The sequence below is a fragment of the Neolamprologus brichardi genome, chromosome 18 (genome assembly GCF_056152115.1).
Source record: "Neolamprologus brichardi isolate AB-2024 chromosome 18, ASM5615211v1, whole genome shotgun sequence".
NCBI lineage: Eukaryota > Metazoa > Chordata > Actinopteri > Cichliformes > Cichlidae > Neolamprologus > Neolamprologus brichardi.
Genome location: NC_142121.1, coordinates 13423062 through 13445834, shown reverse-complemented (window position 1 = coordinate 13445834; position 22773 = coordinate 13423062). Strand labels below are relative to the sequence as shown.

At 40.0% G+C, this 22773-nt stretch overlaps 1 protein-coding gene across 1 annotated transcript; it reads right to left on the bottom strand.

Moving 5' to 3' along the window:
• Positions 1 to 566: 566 nt before the first annotated feature.
• On the bottom strand, positions 567 to 22514 carry gipc2 (GIPC PDZ domain containing family, member 2). The gene is made up of 6 exons (XM_006792314.3): positions 21935 to 22514; positions 7477 to 7662; positions 3568 to 3748; positions 3050 to 3162; positions 2803 to 2884; positions 567 to 1679 (listed from the first exon to the last, which is right to left on the bottom strand). Exons 1-6 carry the CDS (start codon positions 22208 to 22210, stop codon positions 1528 to 1530), a joined length of 990 nt encoding a protein of 329 aa, XP_006792377.1. The 5' UTR covers positions 22211 to 22514; the 3' UTR covers positions 567 to 1527.
• Between the last annotated feature and the right edge of the window lie 259 nt (positions 22515 to 22773).

Genomic DNA, 22773 nt, shown 5'->3' with positions numbered 1-22773 from the left:
ACTGGAACTAGTCTCGTAGCAGGACAGGAATCAGCTGGAGCACCTTTGGGTGGAGTTTGCATGCTCTCCCTGTGGTTTCCTACCACAATCCAAATACATGCAAGTTTGATTATAAATTGGTTGTAGGTGAATGGGAGCAGGAATAGCCTAGCGACTTGGTAGGCTGTACTCCTCTTTGATAGGCTTCGACTTCCTGGTTTAAAAAAAAAAAACTAAACTAGGTGTGACTAAATAATCTTAAAACTAACCCACACAAGTTTTTGAATGTGGAAAACTAAAATAAAATATGTATAAAAAAAGAAATGTCTTTAAAGTTTTAGCCTTTTTCAGTTTGATAACATTTGTCCACACAACCTGTGTGACAAAGCATAATATTCAGAATTTACCCAAATCCCACCCCTGAGAAACACCCTGTAAATTTAAACTAATACTGAAACTAAACTAAAAAAACTACAAAATACAAATAAGCCTTTTCAAACATTACCAGCTACAATGAACTGCAAATATTCAGAGGAAGATGCACAACTAAGTCTGGAGCCAGATGCATTCATGACACAGCAGTCACATTAACAGTAAAAATTTTATTGTCTATGCAACAAAAGTGATCCCTTATAGTTAACATCAGAATATGACGGTAATCAGTCTGTATTTAAATTCACTTTGACAGCCGGTGCAGTTACATTAATACAAGTGCATTTATTTAAGACCGCGGACTGACGTTGATCTGGACGTGGCCTTCATGTCAAGCCACATCTTTGAAAGTCTTACAGCATCTGATTTTTCTATCATAAAATAAATTACAGGGGGAAAGAAACGCTGAACAGACCTAACAGAAGACGAGAAAAAGAGAAATATGAGGAATGTGTGTCGTCGTCAAAAGGCGTTCCAAGTAAAAAGTCCTCTCTGTATTGCTCAAGATGTGTCGTAAGGGCAACTTCTATCATTTAAACGATTTAACAGGTTTCTGGAGAGAGAGAGGAGTATTGCTACAATCACTATGACTGATAATTACACAATGCTGCTGCTGTAAAAATCAGCAGCACCTCCACATATAAAAATAAGCCTATAAAAAGCTGTGCAACACATCTGAACATTCAAAAATCACACAGCTACTATAAAACATGATCAAACTCTAAAATTTAAGGTTGTGCATGTACCATTTAACAGACCCCTGCAGGACGACACTTAAATGCATCGTGAGCTTCAAACTGCAGCTGTTCTGTCGCTGAGGTTTACACAACATCTGGAATGAAACACCAACTTGTCAGCAGGCCGGAGGTGGGTCCACTTCTTTTGTGTAATGTTACACAATTACACAAAAGAAGTGCTGATGCGCTAAACCTGACTTTTAAAGACGCCTTGGCAGAGAGCAAAGCTACACCTAAGAACGAAGAGAGGGCAGGACACTGCATCCACCCCCCTCCTGGGTGGTGCTATTTAAAGTTTGTCCAGTTGACTTCGGAGATTATGAAGATTTTAGGGGTTGTATTTGTGGAATATGCGACGAGGGAGGAGGCAGCTGCAAATTTAAAGTCTTCCATCCCTGGCGTCTCCTATGGCGCCCCAGACATCAAAGACGAACTCGTCGGGAAAGGCGAAGTCTCCGAGGGTCTCGTCTAACGCCATGGCGAATTCATCCGGGTTCTTCTTGTCGCGTCCGACCTCGACCATCGTAGCAGCTGGAGAGAGAGGAGGAGATAAATGAGCGTCGAGACTGAGAATCCTCTACGAGAGCTCTTAAGAAGATGAATTCAGGCATTACGCAAACTGGAAATATTTTATTTCCTTTTTTAAATGAAATCCATCTATTGCATTTAAGGCCTTTACACACCGAACGTGTAAAATCTGTGCAAATATTTATGCTGATGCTCTGTAATTATTATTCTGCTTCCCTAGATGCGTTCCCAACTCTGCCATTAAGAGTTCAAACTGCCTGACTGACATCTTGAAAGAGAATTGGTTGAACCCCAAATCTCCGTTTATGAATTTTCTTGTTTAGAAACATCAACACCAGCTCATCATTCAGGGGAAATATATTTCTTAGCATGTTCTTAAAAATCTGGTACCGGGAAGTGTTGTAAATAAGAGTCCAGGAGTTTATAAATAAGAGAGTGAGAAGATTTTCCAGCACGTTCTGAATCTGGGACAACATCTTACTGTGTGATCTGGTGGCTCAGCATTCCCTATGCATTCTACTATCTGCTAATAAAATGTCGCCTCGGATCAAAACCAATGTTTAAATCCCACATTCCTGCTTCTTTAGCCTCAGCCGGCGAACAAGCACAATAAATTTCTTTGTTTTGTTGTTTGTTTGTTTGTTTTTTGTGTCTGGGGTTTGTGTGGGTATCATGCAGTAACTGTCAGAGTGGACACAACTTCAGCCACAGCTGGATATTAACTTTTAGTTTGTTTTAAATAATAATACTTTAAAACAAGTCTAATTTTCTTGCTGATGTTTTTAAGTGAAATGGATGTTTTTTTGGTATGTCGTCTTTAAATTATCCTTTGCACTACACTCTTGGAAATACAAAACCTTCATCAGCTGATCAGATTGAGGCCTGTAATCCCAAAGGAACTACAGGTATGATGGAATTTCACAGCTTCCTGCTATAATCTTGCAGAATATGAGGACCTTAGACTGATGAACTGATAAAGACCCAGGGCGAACAGTGGGTGCAGTATGATACCTGGCTTAACATTTATTTTGGGGCTTTATTTTTTTATGACCCTTTATTCTTGACAGGCCAGCAGAGTAGTAGTAGTAGGGGGAAAAAATAAAACTTTAAATTAGACAATCCTTACCAAGTTCAGTGTCTCTGATGCCCATGTAGCTCTCCAGAAGGTCATCGACTTTCTTCACGGCCTTCTCCTCAAATTCTGTCGGCTAGCACAAACACACGACTCAAAGCGTTAATCCCCGAGCTCAGTATTACGTTCACTACTCTACCCAGCCCTTGTACAAGGACACAACCTGACAACAGTGCCTTTGTTTCATGCAGATTTGGACATTAATTCAAAATAAACACTTATTTCCTGGAGAGAAACGCACCTCATCCTCTACGGTAGCCGGACCTTTGGAGCGGAGTCTCAGAGTCCCCCTCCCTGTGCCGATCTTATTTTCACCAGCAGGTTTGGCGCCCTTTGACCGGGGTTCAAGCATATCTGTGAATAGAGAAGACAATATTAAGTAAAAGACACGGTGTGCGTGTGTGTTGTTCTGAACTTGTAAACCTGGTAAAACAGGTTTGATTTTGTAAACTGTTTATTTCCCTGAAAGGAATGCAGAGCCCACGCTGCAGTGTTTAAACGTGACTGCATTATGAAGTTATCAGCGACATGAGCCTGGTGTCAAAATGTAGGTAAAAGGAGATCTTTCATATGCCGCACCTTGTTTCGACAGGATTGTGACATGACACTGAAACAACCTAAACTCAAACACATATGACAACTTGTCCAAGAGAGAAAGTGTACTTGTGTACTCCTTAAAGCTGGCCCGCGGTCTCTTTACCATGTGTATCAGTTGTTTAATGTGCTGAAGCTTCTGAGTCGATGCTGCTTCTTACTTACCAAAAGCCTTCATGGGCTCGACCAGTTTCAGGGTGAACGGCTTGTCTTTGGGCAGGTCTTTAAGCATGCGTGCGACCTCGTAGTGCCGCGTCCCGACGATATTTTGCCCATTAATGCACTCTATATGGTCGCCAACGCAGATCACCTTCACATTGTCTGCAACGCTGCCGTCTTTGATACGCTGCCACATACAGAGAGAGCACAGAAAAAAGGGAAAAAAGTGATGTAATTACAGGATGGCGTAAAAGCTACACGGAAAGCAGATGTTTGAGGGTTTCGTTTTTTGTTTGAAAGCAACACTAGTGCATGTGGATCAGACTGGTATTATCCGTTGTTTGTGAGTCTGTGGATGTTTAAATTATACATACTTCTGTGGAAATCCAAAGAGCAACAAAGGTCACTTTCTTCCATTTTTAATTAAAAGAGTAAGATCCAGAATAATCCTTGAATGTCAGTATAACCAGCGTCTGAGGCTTTTTTTAGAGGAGGTCATGCTGTGGGTTCAGGTGGTGGTGAATCAGAATCATAAAACTACTCTTAGAGCCTCTTCCCCCCATACATTTCACACAAAGCTATAAAACAAGCATCAGGGGTAGACAAGTGATCCTCACAAGAGTTCACAAGTCGTTAAGGATGTGAAATAAGAAACCGAGAGAAGCTTAAATCGTTTAATTTCCACACAGATTAATAATGAAAAAGTCCAGCAAGTTAAGTCCGACTTAAAGATCACTCAACTTACAACGGCATCACCTCACTGGCCCACAGGCTGTCGTGTTAAACACAGTCAGGTCATCAGGATGCAATGCTGTTGCAGCATCACATGATGGCACATGTGAGCAGGCCGAGACTTTATGATATTATTATACAAGAGACCGAAATATGATCTCTCTGATTCAAATGTATGTGTTGCTATTTATGCGCTTAGCTTCACATTAACAGAACATTTAGTCAACTTTTATATATTTAGCATATTTATGTTACGTTTTCTTCACCTCGTTAATTGTTTTTGTGTGTATATATATACACATTTTGTAGAAAAACTGAGAAAAACAACTTTATGGGAAAAAATGTAAATACTGGATTACAGTTAGTGTTCATTATCAATGAAGACTTAAACCTCAGAGGGTTGATAAGCCTTATTTTCCATTTTATTAAAACATGTCATGCCTAATAAATCTTTTCCCCGGTGCCCTTAATGATGAATTTTGACACCTCAGTAAAAATAAATAAAGATGTGATTTCTGATGCACACCCAGAACCAAATAAAAACCAATCTATCCCAGAGTATTCTTGTTCTAATGAACCGATGTTATTCTGTATGTACTCCTGGTCTCACAGTACAGCACCGACTGACTCCGACCAGAATAGAAGCAGGAGTGGGAGGCCAAACTGACCAAGACGACATGCACATCCACAAGTCTATAGGTTGAGAAATAAATCAGCTGGCAGCCTCATTAAATGGTACCTGCAAAACATCAGTGTCACTGTCAGTGGTGGAAGAGATGCCTCCAGCATGCTGGCTGGTTTTTAAGGAATGGTTCATGTGGGCAAAGGACACAGGAAGGTGAAAACGGAGTAAATAAAGACTATGATGGAGGAGTGCTTTCACGGTCTGTCAGGTCACAGTCTGAAAAATATTATAATTTGGAGGGGTTAGTACTAAAAGGGAATTTTTTTAACAAGGAAGGTTATCTGTGAACTTTGCAAGCCATAAACTGTGGATGCCGCTCGACTGGAGCTGTTCTTTGTGTCGTTGCCCTGTTGTTGGAGGAAACTGGCTCCAATGGAGCTCCAATGGCTTTAATGCAGAAGCCAAGTGATTGTGTCCAAATTATTTTAGTCAAGTCTGCACAAGTTTTCAGAATCAATAAGAAAAGTGAACACAGGATACAAGCAGAGAAAAAAAACTGGTTTGCAGACGACCTCGATGTGAAAAACCTCCACTGATTTGAGTTTGACATCATTTGTCAGTAAAGCATGCCAGCACTAGTGAAAAGGATTGCTAGCTCGGAGGCATATGTTTCCAAGAGCTTAGACAACTTGGATCCACTTCTATGAATTGAATTCCCATCCCGGTTCTCAACTCTGCTCACAGCTTGTTAGAATGACATGAGCTAAATCACCATCAAGCAAAAAGTCACTGTCTTGACTACATTTCTCGTCTTATTTGAAACTCATTTGATGAGTGAAAGTATGTTTTGTTTTTTTAAATATTAGCAACATGAAATTTTCTGGGTGATCCTGAACTTTTGAGCAATAATTTATATTTTAAGATTATTTCTTCACATTTATTTGAATGAAAGAGTGAAAAAAGACATGAAATGTAGTGGGAAGAGAGTAGACGACAATACGAAGCATGCATGTGGACAGTGAGACTCAAACCAGGAACCTGCGCCAGTCAGCACTTACATCCATGTGACATGAACACGCAGCTCTCAGGTTATTTAACTTTACTGTTTACTTTATATATTATCAGCGTGTGTTATTTAAGTGGGTCATGTGTGGGTAAAGCTGAGAGCGTGTATGTCATCATCACTGTTCAGTATAATACTTGCTGTTTGGGTTGCACATGTTCTTGTGCTGGTTTTTTTCTTTTTGTGGAAATCAACTGTTCTAAGATGATTTACAGGTTCGTTACAAAAATAATCAACATGTTTATTAAAGGGTTTATGCACACGTTCTTTGAACATTTATCTGGCTCACAGTATAATGAGCAAGATAAATGTTCATAGAGCCGCCAACGTATTGGTACACGTGGTATCACACAGTGAAAATACACCAGTGCAGGTTACAAAAACAAAAGAAAAAGTCCATACAATCAGTGGTTAGTGTGTACTGGTCTATCGTGTGTGCAGGTTGTCTGCCCTGCTGTAATGCTGGCAGGTTGGAAGCAGTTTCTGAGGAAGCAGATACGTCTATCCTGGTTTCTGGTTGTCAACCAGGTCGTTGTCAGTCTGCCGTTATTATTCCAAATAACACTGGTCCAAGCATGCTATTGGGAATTTATATTTGAGAATCCTAGTCAGGCTGCTGACAAAACTGTGGTGCCTTTTTACAAGGTTGGGTGTGTTTGACAGGAGTGGTCATTTGGGATTAGCTGGATAAAGGCATTGTCACTTCTTTTTGCGTTTTGAGACACAGGACGACGCTATAATCAGTCAGGTGTGACCCATTCCCACAAGTTGGCGACCCTACATGCATTAGTACGACTAGTTTTATTAGTAGAGAAAAGCTCCTTCCAAATTTGGCCAAAAATAGAGTGCCGTGTTCTTAAATACCTCAAGTGTGTGTTTTGTTTGTTTGTTTGTTTTTTAAATCTATCAGAGAAAGATCATACATGCCAGGCTCCTTGCTCTTATTTTGAAAATTCAGTAGCTGCTAACCAGCTAGCCCTGGCACTTCCCCTCCTGTGACTACTCTTGTAGCGGTCCTTGATCTTAATTAGCTGCTCCAACTCCACCATCTTGGACTGCTGCTGGGAACAGTAGTCCTCCACCTGCTTTGGAGGTCGACTGTGAGCTGGAGTCTCACTCAAACTGGACCCTGCAGCAGGTGGAGATCAGGTTCTTGTGCACAGAGCAAACAGCTGCAGTCCGAAATGGTGAAGCAGGACGAGAGACTCACTGAAGAAGCACCTCAATATATTAATCATTTATTATTGTCACAAAGTACCCAGCAAACATAATATTTGCAGAGGATAAACTTAATTATTTTTCACTGCTTAATATTTTACTGAGAAAGCTTGTGCAGTGTGAAATGAGCTGCACAAACACACTGTATATGTAGGGGAAACAGATGACGTTCTTCTAGCCTTGTATTAACTAATCACATTACATAACTCCACATCAATGCAAATTAAAGGTAGATTGTGATGCATTCACTGTGAGGAGCTCTGCTCCTTCTTCTTACCTTAATGAAAGCGTAGCCGGCTCCGTTGTCTGTGATGGTGAGGCCCAGAGCATCTTCCGATTTATAGACTTCTACCTCTTTTTTTAACCCTCTAACGTGGGCGAAGATAAAATCCTCGAGGCCGATCTGCCCCCCCAACAGCTTATCCATGTCTATCTTGTGTGTGTTGAGAGTGCAGAAGAGGATCTGTAGACAGAAAAGAAGCAGGAACATCATTAATATGTCACATGTGAGATGAGGTCCATCCAAGAAATGTGAGGGAAGAAATCAAGCATGAGGGAAACACGTAGAAAAGTCTGCATCTCGTTTAATTAAAAATTATTTGAAAAAATTATTTCTGTTTTTAATCACAGCATGAAAATTGAGCTGAACTCCAAAATCAAAGTTGCTGGAGTGCAGATGACTGAGCTCTGTGTCACTGTGCTAAATGCAGAAGTCATCAGGGAGCTCTGTGTTTATAGCAGCTGCTAAGTTATGCGGTTATGCCCTCTGCCACCCCACGGTGTGATCGGTGATAGTCCGAGCTGCATTTTAAATCATGTTTGAAGCAAATGGGGGAAATGACCTTTACTCCTGTGTAGCTTCACACCTCACCAGGACAGAAAGAAGGGCAACACGATCACCAGAAACATGATAGACCAGAAGGAGCCCGATTTAACTCCTCTTCAGACAGAAGCTGGACAGTGAGACCCAGGAGGAAGAGTCCAGTGCTTGTGAATCATTTATCCTGCTCTGACTCACCTACACAGACATTTAAGCTGGAGCTAAGTTCTGCTTTTATCCAGATTTATTACCAGCGCTCATATTAAAGTGATGGTTTCTTTCTTCGACTGCGGGATCAGCTTTGCAAGAAAAAATGATCCAGGATTCAGAGGCTGACTTGCAGATTGGGAATGTTTCGTACAGATTTATCTGCAGCATGACCTTTGTGCGCCAATCAGTCACTGGCAGTGAGGCTGACCTTGTTTGGGCCTCTTTGTCCTCCTGTGTACCGACAAGTGCTATTCACACACGCATTGGCTGACGCGGCCTCTTTTGGTTGCCTTGGGTTACCAGACTATAAAAGAATTTGATTATAATGGAGGGAGGCCAGTGGAGGAGAAGGCAGAGAGAAAAAGTAGAAGTACAGGAGAAGGGGAGGCGATGGGTGTACTGTAGCTTAATTGACAGGTTTGTTTTTTTTTTTAAACCCCCCCACCCAGCCCAGGCCAGGGTGTTACCCCCGCATGGGTGGGAGGACTGGCAGCAAACGCCTACGCCCGATTACCGAGGCTGCCGCCTGCATTAAGCTGCTTCTGTTAGAGGCAGGCAGCTCTCAGCACTCCTCTCCTCCTGCTGGGCCGCCTGCTGACGCTGCGAGTGTCGCTACTTTGCGATGAGCAGCATCGCGCGCTCACGCACAGCCTCTACTCTGACGCCCTGACTCACAAGAACAGATACTACACCTCCCACGGCCTTTGCCACGCTCACCAAAGCCCCGATAACCACATGGAAAAAGGGCAAGTCAAAAGAGAGGCACTGCAATCTGCTCAGCATCATCCAAGACAAAGCTAGTCATGTGTCCTTAACAAGAGGATTAAAAACTCACTGAATCAGATTTAAGTTACAATTTAGAGACAAAACTGTGTCATGGATCAATTCTTTGTGGTAATATAATGCAGGTAGTTTGTGTAGCTTAAGAAAACCTTTCAGTTGATATACGATAACATGCGATATACTCGTCTTCTCTGCTGATTTTTGCTTTCAAATAAATTATCTGCACTCAAAAGTCTAAATTGTTGACATTCCGATAAAGATAAAGAGTAACAAATATATACATATACCTACCACGGGCATTTTCAATCAACGTCTGCATAAAATCACACAGAAGCTGAAAAGTCAAACTACTCACACATATTTAAAACCCTGAACCATTGACATCTGTATCTAGTTTGTTAAAAAAAAAAAGAAAAGATCCAATCATTAAGCTATAATTTTTGTTTAAAAAAAACAAAACAAAAGCTACTCTTGTAGAGTCCAGGAATAAAAGCATGGAAATATGCATAATAAAACCACTTTAATATAGATGGAAATAGACGTGTGACTAACCGGCTATTAACAGAGAAAGAGGGCAGCTGAAATAAGAAAATAACAATTTCCACCTTTTGTTCTCCACATCTAGACTGTATGAATCAGATCTATTATCCTCGCTTTTAAAAAATATATATAGAAGGTAAGTCTAGAAAAATAGAGCCCCTAATTGCACCTGCCTCTGAAGTATACCCCGGCATTGAAGCAGTATTGACTCAAAGCTTAGGAAACCTGTTTCTTTGGCAACTGAACCGCTGCCAATTTACAGCCTCTTCAGCTAGCCTCGTCTTTTAATGGCAGAGCCGAGGGTCAGAAAGATTACAGAGGAAGCATCAAGCTCAAAGTGGGATCTCACTCATATGTAACGCCTTCATAAGCTGCTGTGTTTTTTTTTTTACACTTTCCATCTTCTGCTGTTACTTTTTTGCATTTTTAGGGCTTAACTGGGAATGCTGAGCTAAGCTCTGTGTATTGTGGTGTGGCTGTTTTCCAGCAGGAAACCACATCCATCAGCATTTAGGCCTGTGTAATCATTTACCTAACTGCGGATGTGACACTCTTTAGGATGAAGGCTGGAAAGGTGGTGCAGAAAAAGCATAGTTTATTATGAAAAGCCTGTTTTTAATTAACTAAAACATGATCTTTCTGATCCCGGCTGACAAACAATCCAGCCCTGATCGTGTGGTCCAGAGTGGAGAAGGCAGATGGGTCATTCTGAGTCAAATAAGCACCGGTATAAAAATATTATGCTACAAAGTCTGAACATATCTATTGAGTGTGGGAAATCTTAGCTTCATATATTCAATTGTTTTCAACATATATTTGAATTAATGGTCTTTGGATCCCCCATCACAACACTTTACTGGGGGATACTTTAGGCTGGACACCATCACACATTTTGGATATCTTACAAACACCAAATCTTTCCAGAAAAGTCAAATTGAAGATGTTTTTTTAAATACCACAATGAACTTGAATGAAAATACTTCGACTACTTCTACCATCTTTAAACTAGTTCTTTCTACAGGTCTTCAATTTCCAAGTAAATTCAAGTTCTGTTGAACTTCAGCTACTCTTTCTTTTCAGATTGCTGAAGTCTATTTAAGTTTTGGATGACATACCTTAAGTAGTTCTATAGATAAAGTGATTTGAAAAAATAAAATAAAATAAATAACTTCTGAGAAAAGGCTGGAAAAACCACCAAAGTCTCCACAGAATTATTATTATTATTATTAGCAAACTAATAAGTATGGAAAGCTAACATTTGGTATCATCACTAATCTTTTTTCTGTTATCCCAATTCACAACAACAGTTGTTTATTTTACCTGCATATGTCACATTAATTGAACTTATTTTCACTCTTGCTGTCCACGTCCCTACTGTCGGGCCAACCTCACAATATTAGACCTGCTTTTTACAGTAATCTGATCCCTGATGTTTTGCCTCACAGATATTACTTTAAATACACTGGCCTCATAATTTAAATATAACCATCCACCACTTTAACACCACATACATGACAGAAAATAAAGAAAAGCAGGATAGGTCCCACTTTAAAAGCATGTGCTGACTAGAATACTTAAACTGGCATTAGTTCATGGGGATGGACGGGTAACGTAGGTTTATTTTAATGTAAACAAATAGATGTAAATGTTCTTTTAAGGAACATTTCATTTACAAAACAGATGAGCAGCCTTGGCTATCTTAAACACTGCCTTTATTTGATAGAGAAGGACAGGAAAGTGGGGGAGGAAGATGTGCAGCAAAGGGTTCTCAGCCTTGGGGAATACGATCACCTGCTCAAGCAGAGTTAAACTGGTGCCTAGCATCTGTGTAGCAATGCTAACATCACCTGACTGGGAGTATTAGTACATTCTACTGAAAACCGTCAGGTTAATGTGACCCAACTGCAGCTTCCACATTTATAAAACCATCTTAGTGTGCCACTTTGGAGCATCCAGCTTTCAGTCAACACGTCTGACAGCCCTGCTCTGGACTGAAAACAGATTCGATTTTTATACAGTGTGAAAATGCACTGAAAATAAATCATGTTTACCTCCCAGGTTAAAGATTAACTTTGAGGAAGACGGTTCATTGATGTTGAAACACATTCTTAGCTTGATGTGAAACCTGGACAGTAAGTTGCCATTTAAGTGTCTCTAATTTCCTGAGAATAAGCTGTATTCGTTGAAATTAAGCCAAGTTTAGCTGGTTTAATGGTGAAGAATAATTGATGAGAAACAGTCCACAGATATCTGGATGTGTTTTATTTTGTTTTGTTTTTTTTTAAATCCACTGCTCCAGAGAGCTCACGGCCTACAGACTCGTTATAGCTGTGAAAGGCTGTTAAACAACCTGAGGTTAATCTCTCCTCTGGCGCACCACCACACCCATCATAGATGATAACGAAAATTAGTTTTCTTTTCACCCGTGGCTGTTTTGTCTCCACGCGGTTCCTCCAGAGAGGCCGATGGAAAAACAAAGTTGCCGTGACAACAACTCCACCACAGCCGGTAAACAACCACTTAAATCACTTAAAAACAAGCTGTGGTCCAGTGAAGAGTGAGCACACACCTGGGGTCTGTTTCTGCAGCTTCGCACTCCTCGTTAGCTCGTTTCTTGCGGGCATGCGATGAGCACACAGACAGAGTTCCTGCTAATTTGCTTATCACATGTGTAATGAAGCACAATTACCAGTAAGCTCATGTTTCCTGGAATTGTGTTGCAGGGTCATTTAAATGCATGTTATTAGAAAGCCAAACAGCAAAGCTGGGGGTGTTTAACTTGGCCATGTCGCTCTTATAATACTGATCCCACTGGGACGTCCCAATAACAGTTTTAGCTCAAGAGGGTCGATCATTATGAAGGTTAAAAAATAAACGTTGGGGAAATAACCCACCAGCAGTGAATAAGTTACCCGAATAAAAAAAAAACGAAGCCTTAAATTAATCCCTGCTGACAAGACTTAGCTAAATAATGATCATTATAAGCTTCATAAAAACAAGTGGCAGATCTGATGGCCAGGATCCAAGAGGCCAACTACTGTATAAATATTGTACTTTCACAATGTACTTACAAGGATCAGATGTGAGGCGAAGAGTGTATTTGTGTGGCGTCTAATGCCAAGATTGGTCCAAATAAATCCAACCTAAATCTTGGCATTGGTCATAAACTGCACTGTGTTGGCACATTTCTTCTTGTGAGACTCACCTGTGTTGATTTCTATAAACTAAAGCTAATCAAACAATATAAATTATTATTACTATTGCAGTCGGACGACCGCTGGCCACTTTCTGACGTTAAAAACCTCTGGATGCCTAGGTAACCCACTAGTGCATTTACTATAAGTCAATCAACAGTATACTGCGCCCTCATTGGCAGCTCAAAGTCGTTGAATCTCAGTCGCTTTCTGTGCGCTCTCTTGCTTTATCAGCATACATCTTCATAGTAACTTGGTGCAGAGATAAGAGGGCAACACATGCAAAACTGCTGCTTGCTTACCAGACAGTTCTTTGGAAAACAGCGCGAGCATTCGTGGGAAATGCCTCAGACCTCCGGACAGTAAAAGGGTCTGAATCGATAAGTAATAGAGATTCTTAAAAACAACAACAACAAAAACAACATATTTTTGTGCACTTTTTCTGTCTTCTGCAACAAGTTTAAAACAAAGTTATTGTTCTATAAGCCTCAATATTAACTATTTGAACAAGCTGATCTTATAATAAACTTGTAACTAAACCCACATTTGGATTCTTTACCCACAGACCTTTAAAAATAAGGCCCAAACTGTCTGGCACTCACATAAACACAAATTTACTGTAATTGATCCGATCCTCCCGTGTCTTAGTGACAGAACTCCGATACTGGTCAATTGTATTTGTGGCCTTTCCTTTCTGGGATTAGACTTTATTAGTACAGCAGCTCTATCCAGTCTTTAGTGACCAAAACACTTTAAGCACACGTCACTTTTTGATTCTGCTTTGTTGACGTTTGATTCACTCTTTCATTCAAGTAGTAGTTTGCCAGTAAAGCTCATCTTATCTCATCTTATGCGAGCTGTGTTGTTTTTCAGCCCATATTTTTGTTTATTCTCCTCACATGATTTACAGTTTGATCATCTCAGAATAATCTGTCATTCAGCTGGAAAAAAAAAAATCACTGACTTATTGAACTGATAACCACCTTCGTGTGACTACTCAGCCTGACTGATAATGCCAGGGTAAGTGAACACAGATAAAGAAAAGATAACCTGGCTATGTTGAGCTTGCTTCATAGTAAAGGGCCTGCGATCACCCTATTTATAACATTGAGTGGCAGAAATAAGCTAAAGATTTTAGATAAGCGTTTAAAAAAAATGCACTGATAGGGAAACATGTTCATTTCAAAAAGCACTCATTCCTCATTTCCTGTATGGAGGAGTATGCATGCAGGTTTGGTTGGTTTGCATACTGTTGAGGTAACAAGTCTGCATTATTTCTCACTATTCGATTAAAAAAGAAGAAGAAGAAGAAGAAGAAGAAAAAGAAGAAGCCTTTTATGCATGAATAAAAGACCTACTAAGCCTTCTAATCCATGTCATTTTAATATGGGACAAACAGTCTACAACTGGGCAACCTGAACTGCTGTTTATCCTGACTTGGCTTGTTTTTTATGACCTCCAGGAAGTGAGTGCTGGAGCCTAGCTAACACAAACAACAGACTCAAGCCTTATCAAACCTAATCCCCCTACTACACCACCACTACCCTCCACCAGCAGCACCAGATTAAGAAATGTCTGGCTGTGAACTAACTGGAGGAAAACAAAAACAACAAGGCATACGTCCATTTCGCACGACCGTAGCCCAGATATTCAAACTACAGGCAAATGGCTGAGTGCTTTCTGCTCATCAGGTGGACAAGAAGCAACGTCACAGGGCCACACCTGAGGCTGTAACACACTGCAGGTGTAAGTCCAATAAACAGACTTTGACCTGAGCTGAACGAGCACGTCAAGATTGTAATATCATATTGGTGTATCATTTGTGGCTCATAACACGCACTTATCTTAGTCATCATAAAGTGTTTGCTTTAGTATGTGTTTAGCCATTTTTTATTTCAATTCCAGTTTGTTTGTTTTTTAATCTTCCTCTGCTCTTTGCTTTCTAGATCAAGTTACTGATTCTCGGCTTTAGTGTGAGATAAAAAAGTAACAAAGTTATTCCTCAGACATGCATGTGAATGTGACTTGGACAATATGACTTCGTTCAGCAAAAGCCATCGATGAAAGCTCAGCGAATGCCTGTCACCTGACCCACTCAGAATCAGCTGTACAACGACCAAACTGCACAAGTTTCATGTCTGCGATGCAGAGGAACAGAAACAAGCAGTGGTACCCTTAATGTGTCATCCTGTTTCTGATAATTTACCAGAGAAAACACCAATTAGGGTACTAGAGGTATGTGACAAAATTGCCACTTATTTTTATTTACCACTGAGAGAACATATCTCATGTCTCATTACGTTTAGATCTTTGATCTGGTACTCTAGTTCCAATTAAATCGAACTCTGGTTAATTTTCCATCTTGGTGCGGTTTGTTCGTGTAGGTGTAAACACAGTTATCACACTCAGGTTTGGACCAAAACAACCACACCTTTGGAGTGAGTGGTCTCGGTGCGGTCCCAAACGAACTCCAGAGTGGTTCATGTTTGGTGTGAACGTGATCCGATTCGAACTAAAATACCAGGTTTACGGTACAAGTTTGGGCTAAAAATGTCCTGTATTGTTTGTACTCTGAATGCGGGAAGACGCTAAAGATATTAAAAAGTCTGCACGAGCCGTGAAAGGAACGGAAATTCTCTGTGTTGTCTAATAGTCCAGAACACGTCACCTTTTCCCTGAATTTACTTTTGTTGCTCCCATCCCGGAATCATCTGGCCAATGAGCGGCCTGAACATCCTCACGTGGTTTGTAGTGACGCTTTTTGGTTTGCTCATAGTCAACTTAGATTTTTCTCTGTGTGAAAACAAACCAAACCAGGAGAAAAATGCACAAGTTTACAAACTTACTTTACAAAGTAAACACAGGTGTGAAAACGGCTTAAGAGTAGGGTGGGGCAGGTTTGAGATGTGTTTAAACTGTTTTCTTATCTTGGTTTATAGAGTCTGTACTGTGGTAAAAATATAATAAACAAAGACTCTTGAAGAAAAATTTGAGATTCTATTTACTCAAGTTGTACAAAGTTGTGGTTTAGTTTAGTTTCAAGCAGTTTTACAAAAGCAAAAACTGGTTGTTTTTTTTTGCTTTTGATCACAATGTCATGAAAACAGGATATAAAACGGATTTTGTTGCAGGTTTTTAACAGAGTTTAAATCCATTTTACAATCCTGAAAATTTCACGTGGCCATCTCCTGTATGTAATGATTCATGTGGGCTAAAAAATGACTGCAATTATTCAAAGTGTGATGGCAAAATTATGCATGGCTTTGTAACATATAGTCACGTTATTGTACCAGAGGGGAAGGAATCAGCTGATTTTGAGTGGGTCAGGTGGGAAATGCTGAATGATTTTCCAGCTTCCAATTAAAAGCACAACAACCGAGGCTCAGAGTGAACTGAGACATGCCTTAATGCAACCGTTTCTTGGAAAGAAATGTGTAACCTATTATAGGCACAGCAAGGAAGACAACACCACTGTTCATACTGTTCATGACATAATTTGTATCTGGTTGAGCCAAGATCTCATGTAACCTCACAGAGCGACTGGTTTACAAACAACCAGTGTCTGTGCAGCTCCAAATAAATCAGCTTACATTATTTAGTCCTCCATAACTTCATTTACAAGGATGGTTGATTATAAAGTATAAAAATATAGATTCGATTTAACAGTTTAGCCCAAACGTAACTGAATAAACATAAAAGAAAGAGTATAAAATGAATCGAACTAGCTGCACAGCTGTGACAACTCAAAAAACATTCTGATGTCCAAAAATTTAAGCAACACAATTACCCTAAAAATTACCTGAAAACACGACTTGACTCGCTCATATTTTAACCTTTAAAAAACAAACATGTAACTATTTGGTGGCTTATAAAAACATAAGACTACGCCTTTCAAAAAAGCTAAAAACGTTATCTTGATATGAAGTCCAAAGATCCAAGGGTCTTTATGACAGCTAAACCAGATGGCACATCCAATAACGGCTGATAGTGGGTTTTGAGTGCCAACTGCATTTGACAGTTTAGCAATACCTAAAATCTCACAGCCTCTTTATGTACTCTTCAGGAAATGCTCACATCTCTTAAAGCGGCATGAAACAGCTCTTTCTGGCAGAGAAATACACCTCTGTGCCACTACCTTCAAGTACTTCCAGATAAAACTGGACTGAAAACTGCAAAATCATTTTATTTTTCCTCACAGAAAATGTTAATTCACTCAAAGCTCAAGCACAAAACTCTCCCGGTTAAATCATCAGTCCCAGTGATAAACAGCTCTATTACAATATTTTGGATTCTCTGGTCAAAAGTCACAGGTATAGGTTTGAGAGAGCTTTATTTTAGTGGAGAAAACCAGCCAAGAATTGCATACAGATCATTGTCAAAACTGAAAAATCAGTCATTTTAATGGCTAAAGGACCTGAGGGGCTTATTGTAAACTTTAACTCATGCAAAGCTACTCTAGCACAGTCCAGAAAATAAAATATCAAGCTAGCACAATAGGTCAACTTTAATTAAAGCTGAAGACTAAAACATAAAACCTGTTGGTTATATCATCCATTTGGGTGGGGTGACACCAAGCTTCGTTACATTTCAGAAAACAATTAAATAAACTGGTCTTAGACTTCTCTAAGCATCATCCCCTTTTGTAGATCTCCATCAGAGAACACTGACTAGCTGATATTGAACTGTAAAATGTCCCGTCTGCTGTGTGCTTTGAAAATGCATAAAATAAAATACTAAACATGGTATATAAATAAAATGTATTAAGGTTACGATTACGCCGTATTCAGAGTGTACACTCCCAGATAAAAGATATCACTGTTAATTTAATAGAGAGCTAAACAAACGTGAAATAATACATGATTTTTCTTTTTTGTTAAATCTTGGAAACATTGGGGGGAAAAAAATCAGTTAGGCTTTAGCTGTAATGGCCTTTTTTTAAAATCTTTGTTGAGGGGGAGATTTGTGGGTAATTTACAGACGAAACACTTTGATGTCACAAGGAAAAAAATTAATGATAATTTGGGCAAATTAGTCGAATTAGGGCTTTTCTGAATTCCCCATAGATGTGAATGTGAGTATGGATGGTTGTCCTTCACTCTGTGTTAGCCAGCGTGTACCGCGCCTATCACCCTATGGTAGCTGGGATAGGCTCCAGCCCCCCGCAACACTGATAAGGATAAGCGGAAGAGAACGGATGGATGGATAATTCGGGCAAATGCAGCAAAATAAGATATTATACAGCAACCATACTGAATAATATTGTCTGACATTCTTACTTTGCTCCTGTAAAGCAAAACTTTTTTTGGCTTTAAATTAGCATTACTGCTGCCTTTTGCTGATCCTGTTACCAGCCACGTTCAGACTGCAGTGCAACAAGGTTTGGTGGTGTTTACGGAAGGAGGCGGCCATGGGCAGAGCTGCTTCGCTGGATCCTCTGGGACAATTTATCTGCTTAGATTTGAGGCTGTGCCCACTGAGCCGGACACGAGGGACTTCCTGTGGTAAAAACCGTGGAGTCCATGAAACATTATCACATCTAACTCCCTCGCTCTGTCTCCATTTAAATGTCACAGGTCTGATTGATAAGACATTTTGTAAATAAAAAGCCAGAAAAGAAATGTACTGGCTTTCTTTATATTCTTTTACAGTAAAAGAGAAATGGTTAATTAGTGCCTAAAAACACTCATGGCTGCTATCAATGTGAGATAATTGCTTAACGGCGTAACTTAATATGTTGACATTTGAGTAATTTCTTTTCCTGTGCTACCTGCTAGGCAAGCATTGAGGCATTAGCAGGAAATGACTCTTTATCTCTCAGTGTGACAGCAATCTAAATAAACTAGCGTGAATGTGAATCTCTGGTGATCCCTGTAGTGCAGGTTTTCTTTCGTCACCCTTTACGTGGTCATAAAACAAGTTACAGAGGAGCAGGTTTGAGGCTGGTACTTAATAAGCGCAGTGAGAGTTCAGTCTCTGAACGTGCTGTGAGGCAGTTGTTGTAATGAGACAAGTTCAAACAGAGGCAGGAGATTCCTCACCGAAGGTCATTTATGAACGTGACGGGACAAATACCATTTAGACACAAAAACTGAGGGATTAAGATTAATTAAAGATAGTTTTATTCCACCAAGTCAGAGTTTATGAGCGGCACGCCATTATCAGGAGTATATCTACACATGACGTGATTCACTGTTTACCAATGCTACTGAAACAAATTCCTTTCCAGTTACTGCGTGCCTGTTGAATGAGGTGGTTGTAATGGTTGTGTAATGTAATCGGTCTTGATACAGCTTCATGTCGCCATGCATCATCCTCTGAAGGAGGAAGGAGCGCGTTTCTGTCAGCGTGAATTTTAAACTGGAGCTTAAAATGAGTTGGTTTGCACTCACTAGTTTATCACTTTTAAACTTTTTTCCACCATGTTTGACTTTAATTCCTATTCTTCGGTGCAAAGATGTGCATATACTCCCATATCATAAGTTCCACCTACAATGTTGACATGCAGTGTTTGTTATGTCTATGCTGAGCTTGAAGAAATGCAATTTCAGTCTACTTTGCACTCCTTGTTGCATGCCAATTTTGAAGCCATTTTAAAGGTACCAGTTATTAAAATACAACCCTGAAGAAAAGTTTTGGTTTTTTTTAAATGGAAAGGCAAACAACAGACTTATGGTCTCATACTTGTTCTTTCTTGATCAGCACTTTATTGCTTATCCAATAATTGTTACATTTGAACAAAGCTCATATAGGCTTCACACTTTCTCCTCATGCTGGAAGAAAACTTTTTAGGGCAGCAAACAACAGGATATTTGACTTATTTTAATTTAAGAAAATATGTTTTATCTTATTTCAATTTAACACTTTATAATTTAACGTAAAACTATACATATTTTTAGTTTAGTTTCAAATTCTTCACTTCTTGAAGGAGCTGCATAGTTTTTACAAATTGCATGGTTCAGAATAGCTAGAACTGTACTGTTGTCCCCAGATGGTTGCATTCAGTTAAGCTGGACTAGACTGTAATACAAACAGTTCAGTTTATCAGCAATAAAACTGACTGAAGTGAGAGAAAGACTGAGGACTTTGTTATTAGATAAAATGAATATTGATAAAGTTTACCTTTATGGGCAGAATCTGCAGGTGAAAAAAGGTGATAAATCGCAATAATAGCTTATCGTGAGTTAAGTGTTGTGATAATATCGTATCGTGGGGTATCTGGTGATTCCCACCTCTAAAAACCACCCAAATCCTAAGTGAATATTTAAATTAGACTTTTATTACATTGGAACCAAAAAGCATGAACAGGAGATTGATGAGACATTATATTTTTTTTTCCTTCTAAGACGTGGACGCCCAGCTTGAAATGATCTGTGGGTCGGATCTGGTTTAAAGTCTGCCACACTGATGCTGCAAGAGATGTATGTAGCCACTGTTACGTCACCGACTGGCTTGTGAAGCTTGAGCTGAAGGTTTTCAGTATTTCACCTCATATAAAAAAGCTTCACGCTGCGTAATAAAACCCATCACCTGACACCTACGCTATCAAAACGGTCACTACTCCATTTGTAGGAAGCTGTGTTTCAAGCTCTTTTATATAGAGGCAGGGGAGAAAAAAAAGGAGAGGAAGAAACTGAGCAAAATCGTAGGACTTCAGGGTCCGTTCTGAAAATATGTTTCTGAAATTTTTATTCCAGCTTCTGGATGTATTCCCCCTTGCCCTGCAGGCTTTTAGGAGTAAATATCTGTGGGTTTCCAATGCCAGAAGGTCTAATATCCAAAACTAGTGATTGAAAAAAATTAATCACTGGGAAATTCTTTTTAATAAGAACAATGGGGAAAGGAGCCAAGCACGGTTCTCCATAGACTTCTGTAGAACCGGGAGTCTTTGAGACGCACCCTGCTGGGTACTAATGCACTTCCACATAGGATTCCTTTTTCAGACTCAGACGCTACACCCATCGAGTTGGGTGTTAACATATTCAAATAGCATCAAGCTGAAAGCCAGAACCCAAAACGTCCTGGCAGGTGATTTCAGTTTAACGACATGATGGATGTTAAGCACTTTACCCGTCAGGTAAACAAAAGACACAAATGCCACTAACGCTTTCCTTTTAAAACCAGAGCTTAAACTGTACAACTTCAGAGGAGGATGCAGAACACACTTTTGTCTTGAGAGCTTTCGTGTTTTACCGCAATAAAACAGCATCTAAAAATAGATGCACGTTCATTTGTAAGGCATCCAGTGACTGCATGTAGCACCCATGGTTTTACAGGGTTTAAGGTGTACAGAGTAGTACAGTAGAGTGAGCAGGGTGTGTCTTTACAAACATGAGGCAATCAGAGACTTTTAATGGCCACAACGCAACTACGCTCTCAGAAAAGCCACTTATAAAAAGTGTTTAGCCCAACCTGAAAGAAGCAGTGAGATCTTTAAGAGTGGAAGGGGAAAAGTTTTTATTCTGAAGAGGAAGTCACTGTAATTGTAAAAAGAACAACAACAACAAAAACTAGTAATCTACTGGATTATGTACTGGTGATAGTTGAGAAAATAAGTCAGTCTTGACATAGAAATAGGAGTTTGGAAATAAGTTTCTATGGTTTTGATATTGTGTCATTCCTGACATGGTTTATTTTGATTTTATATGTCTTGTTAACATGTCTGGGACTGTATTTGTGTCCATCTATTTTGGTTTTCTTCTTTGTTTTTTAAATTTTATATGTTCTGATAATCATGTCAAGTGTGTTTTGTTTGTCACACATTTACGACATCGTGAGCTGGAAGAAAGATCATTTCTGTAACTCAAAGTACTATTTATTCCTAAATACTTCCTGGCAACTAAGTCCTGCATTTACACTACTATTGTGTATATGTAAACCATTTTCAGGGGCTCATAGCATAAACCTTGAAAAAGTTCAGCTACACTTTTTAAAAATTTGAAAAGTACTTTTCCCCCTAATTTCTTAACTTTCTGAAATATTGGATCAGTGATTTCCTTTGAACCTTCCCAAGTATTTAAGTTAAATTACTTGTCAGGTTTAAAGGGCAAAACATTCGTGTTTTCCTAAACATCTACCAAGTATGCTAGCATACTTCACGTACTCCCTGTAAAATCCAGCTTCAACACCTAAACGCAGCGCTAAATCACTGACACCCCCCACCCTTCCTGTGACAACAGGTGAGATCTTACCTCAGGTGGAGTTATATTAAACACCTCTGCTATCTTCGCGTACAACTCCTTGACATTGCCAAATCCCTCGATCCTGCCGGTGGGACTTCCGTGCGCCAGCTGCGTGTGGAAGACCAGTTTGGGCCGCAGGTTGGCAGGTGGCGCCGGGAGCCCCGCTCCATTCACCGCGGATTTACTCAAGCTCCCCGCACCTGTGTGCCCGCCGCTGACAACCTCGTTTTCCACCAAATGCTCCTTTGTTGACTTGTTTTTCTTCTTCCATGGTCCCAACGGCATTTTTTTCTTATTTCGGGTTATTTTTTTCGATGTGGGATGAAAAAGTCCGAGCCTCTGCTATAACATTGAAGTAGCTAACCTGTTGAGTTCGTGTTCTCCTTTATTTGCTTCCTCCTTCCCTAAAAGCCTTTCTTCATTCCTTCCACCACTTTTCCTCTCCTCACCTGGCCACTTCTTTAACTTTGTTCTTCGATAGCGACTCGGCCCTCGCTTGCAAATAAACCGTGTAAATATTCAACAGGTAGGGGGGTGAGTTGGATAAGCCCTGATACAACCTGCCGCCGCTGCCCGGTCCTCGGCTAACAATAGCTGCTCTGTATGCCTATCAGCATGCCCTGGGACGCAGGCGCAGTGGGACGAACCAGGGCTCAAGAGGGAGGGAAGGATCCCTGGTGCACCTGTACGGCAGCACAGGGAGGAGCGTCACTTTTTTCAATTATTCAGCCTTTACCGAGACTTTACTCAAACCAAAACAGTAAGTCTAATGCTAAAACTTTCCAAACGTGCCGAAATATGACTGAAACCCCGCTCTAAATTTGCGTTTTTGTCACATTTCCTCAGAG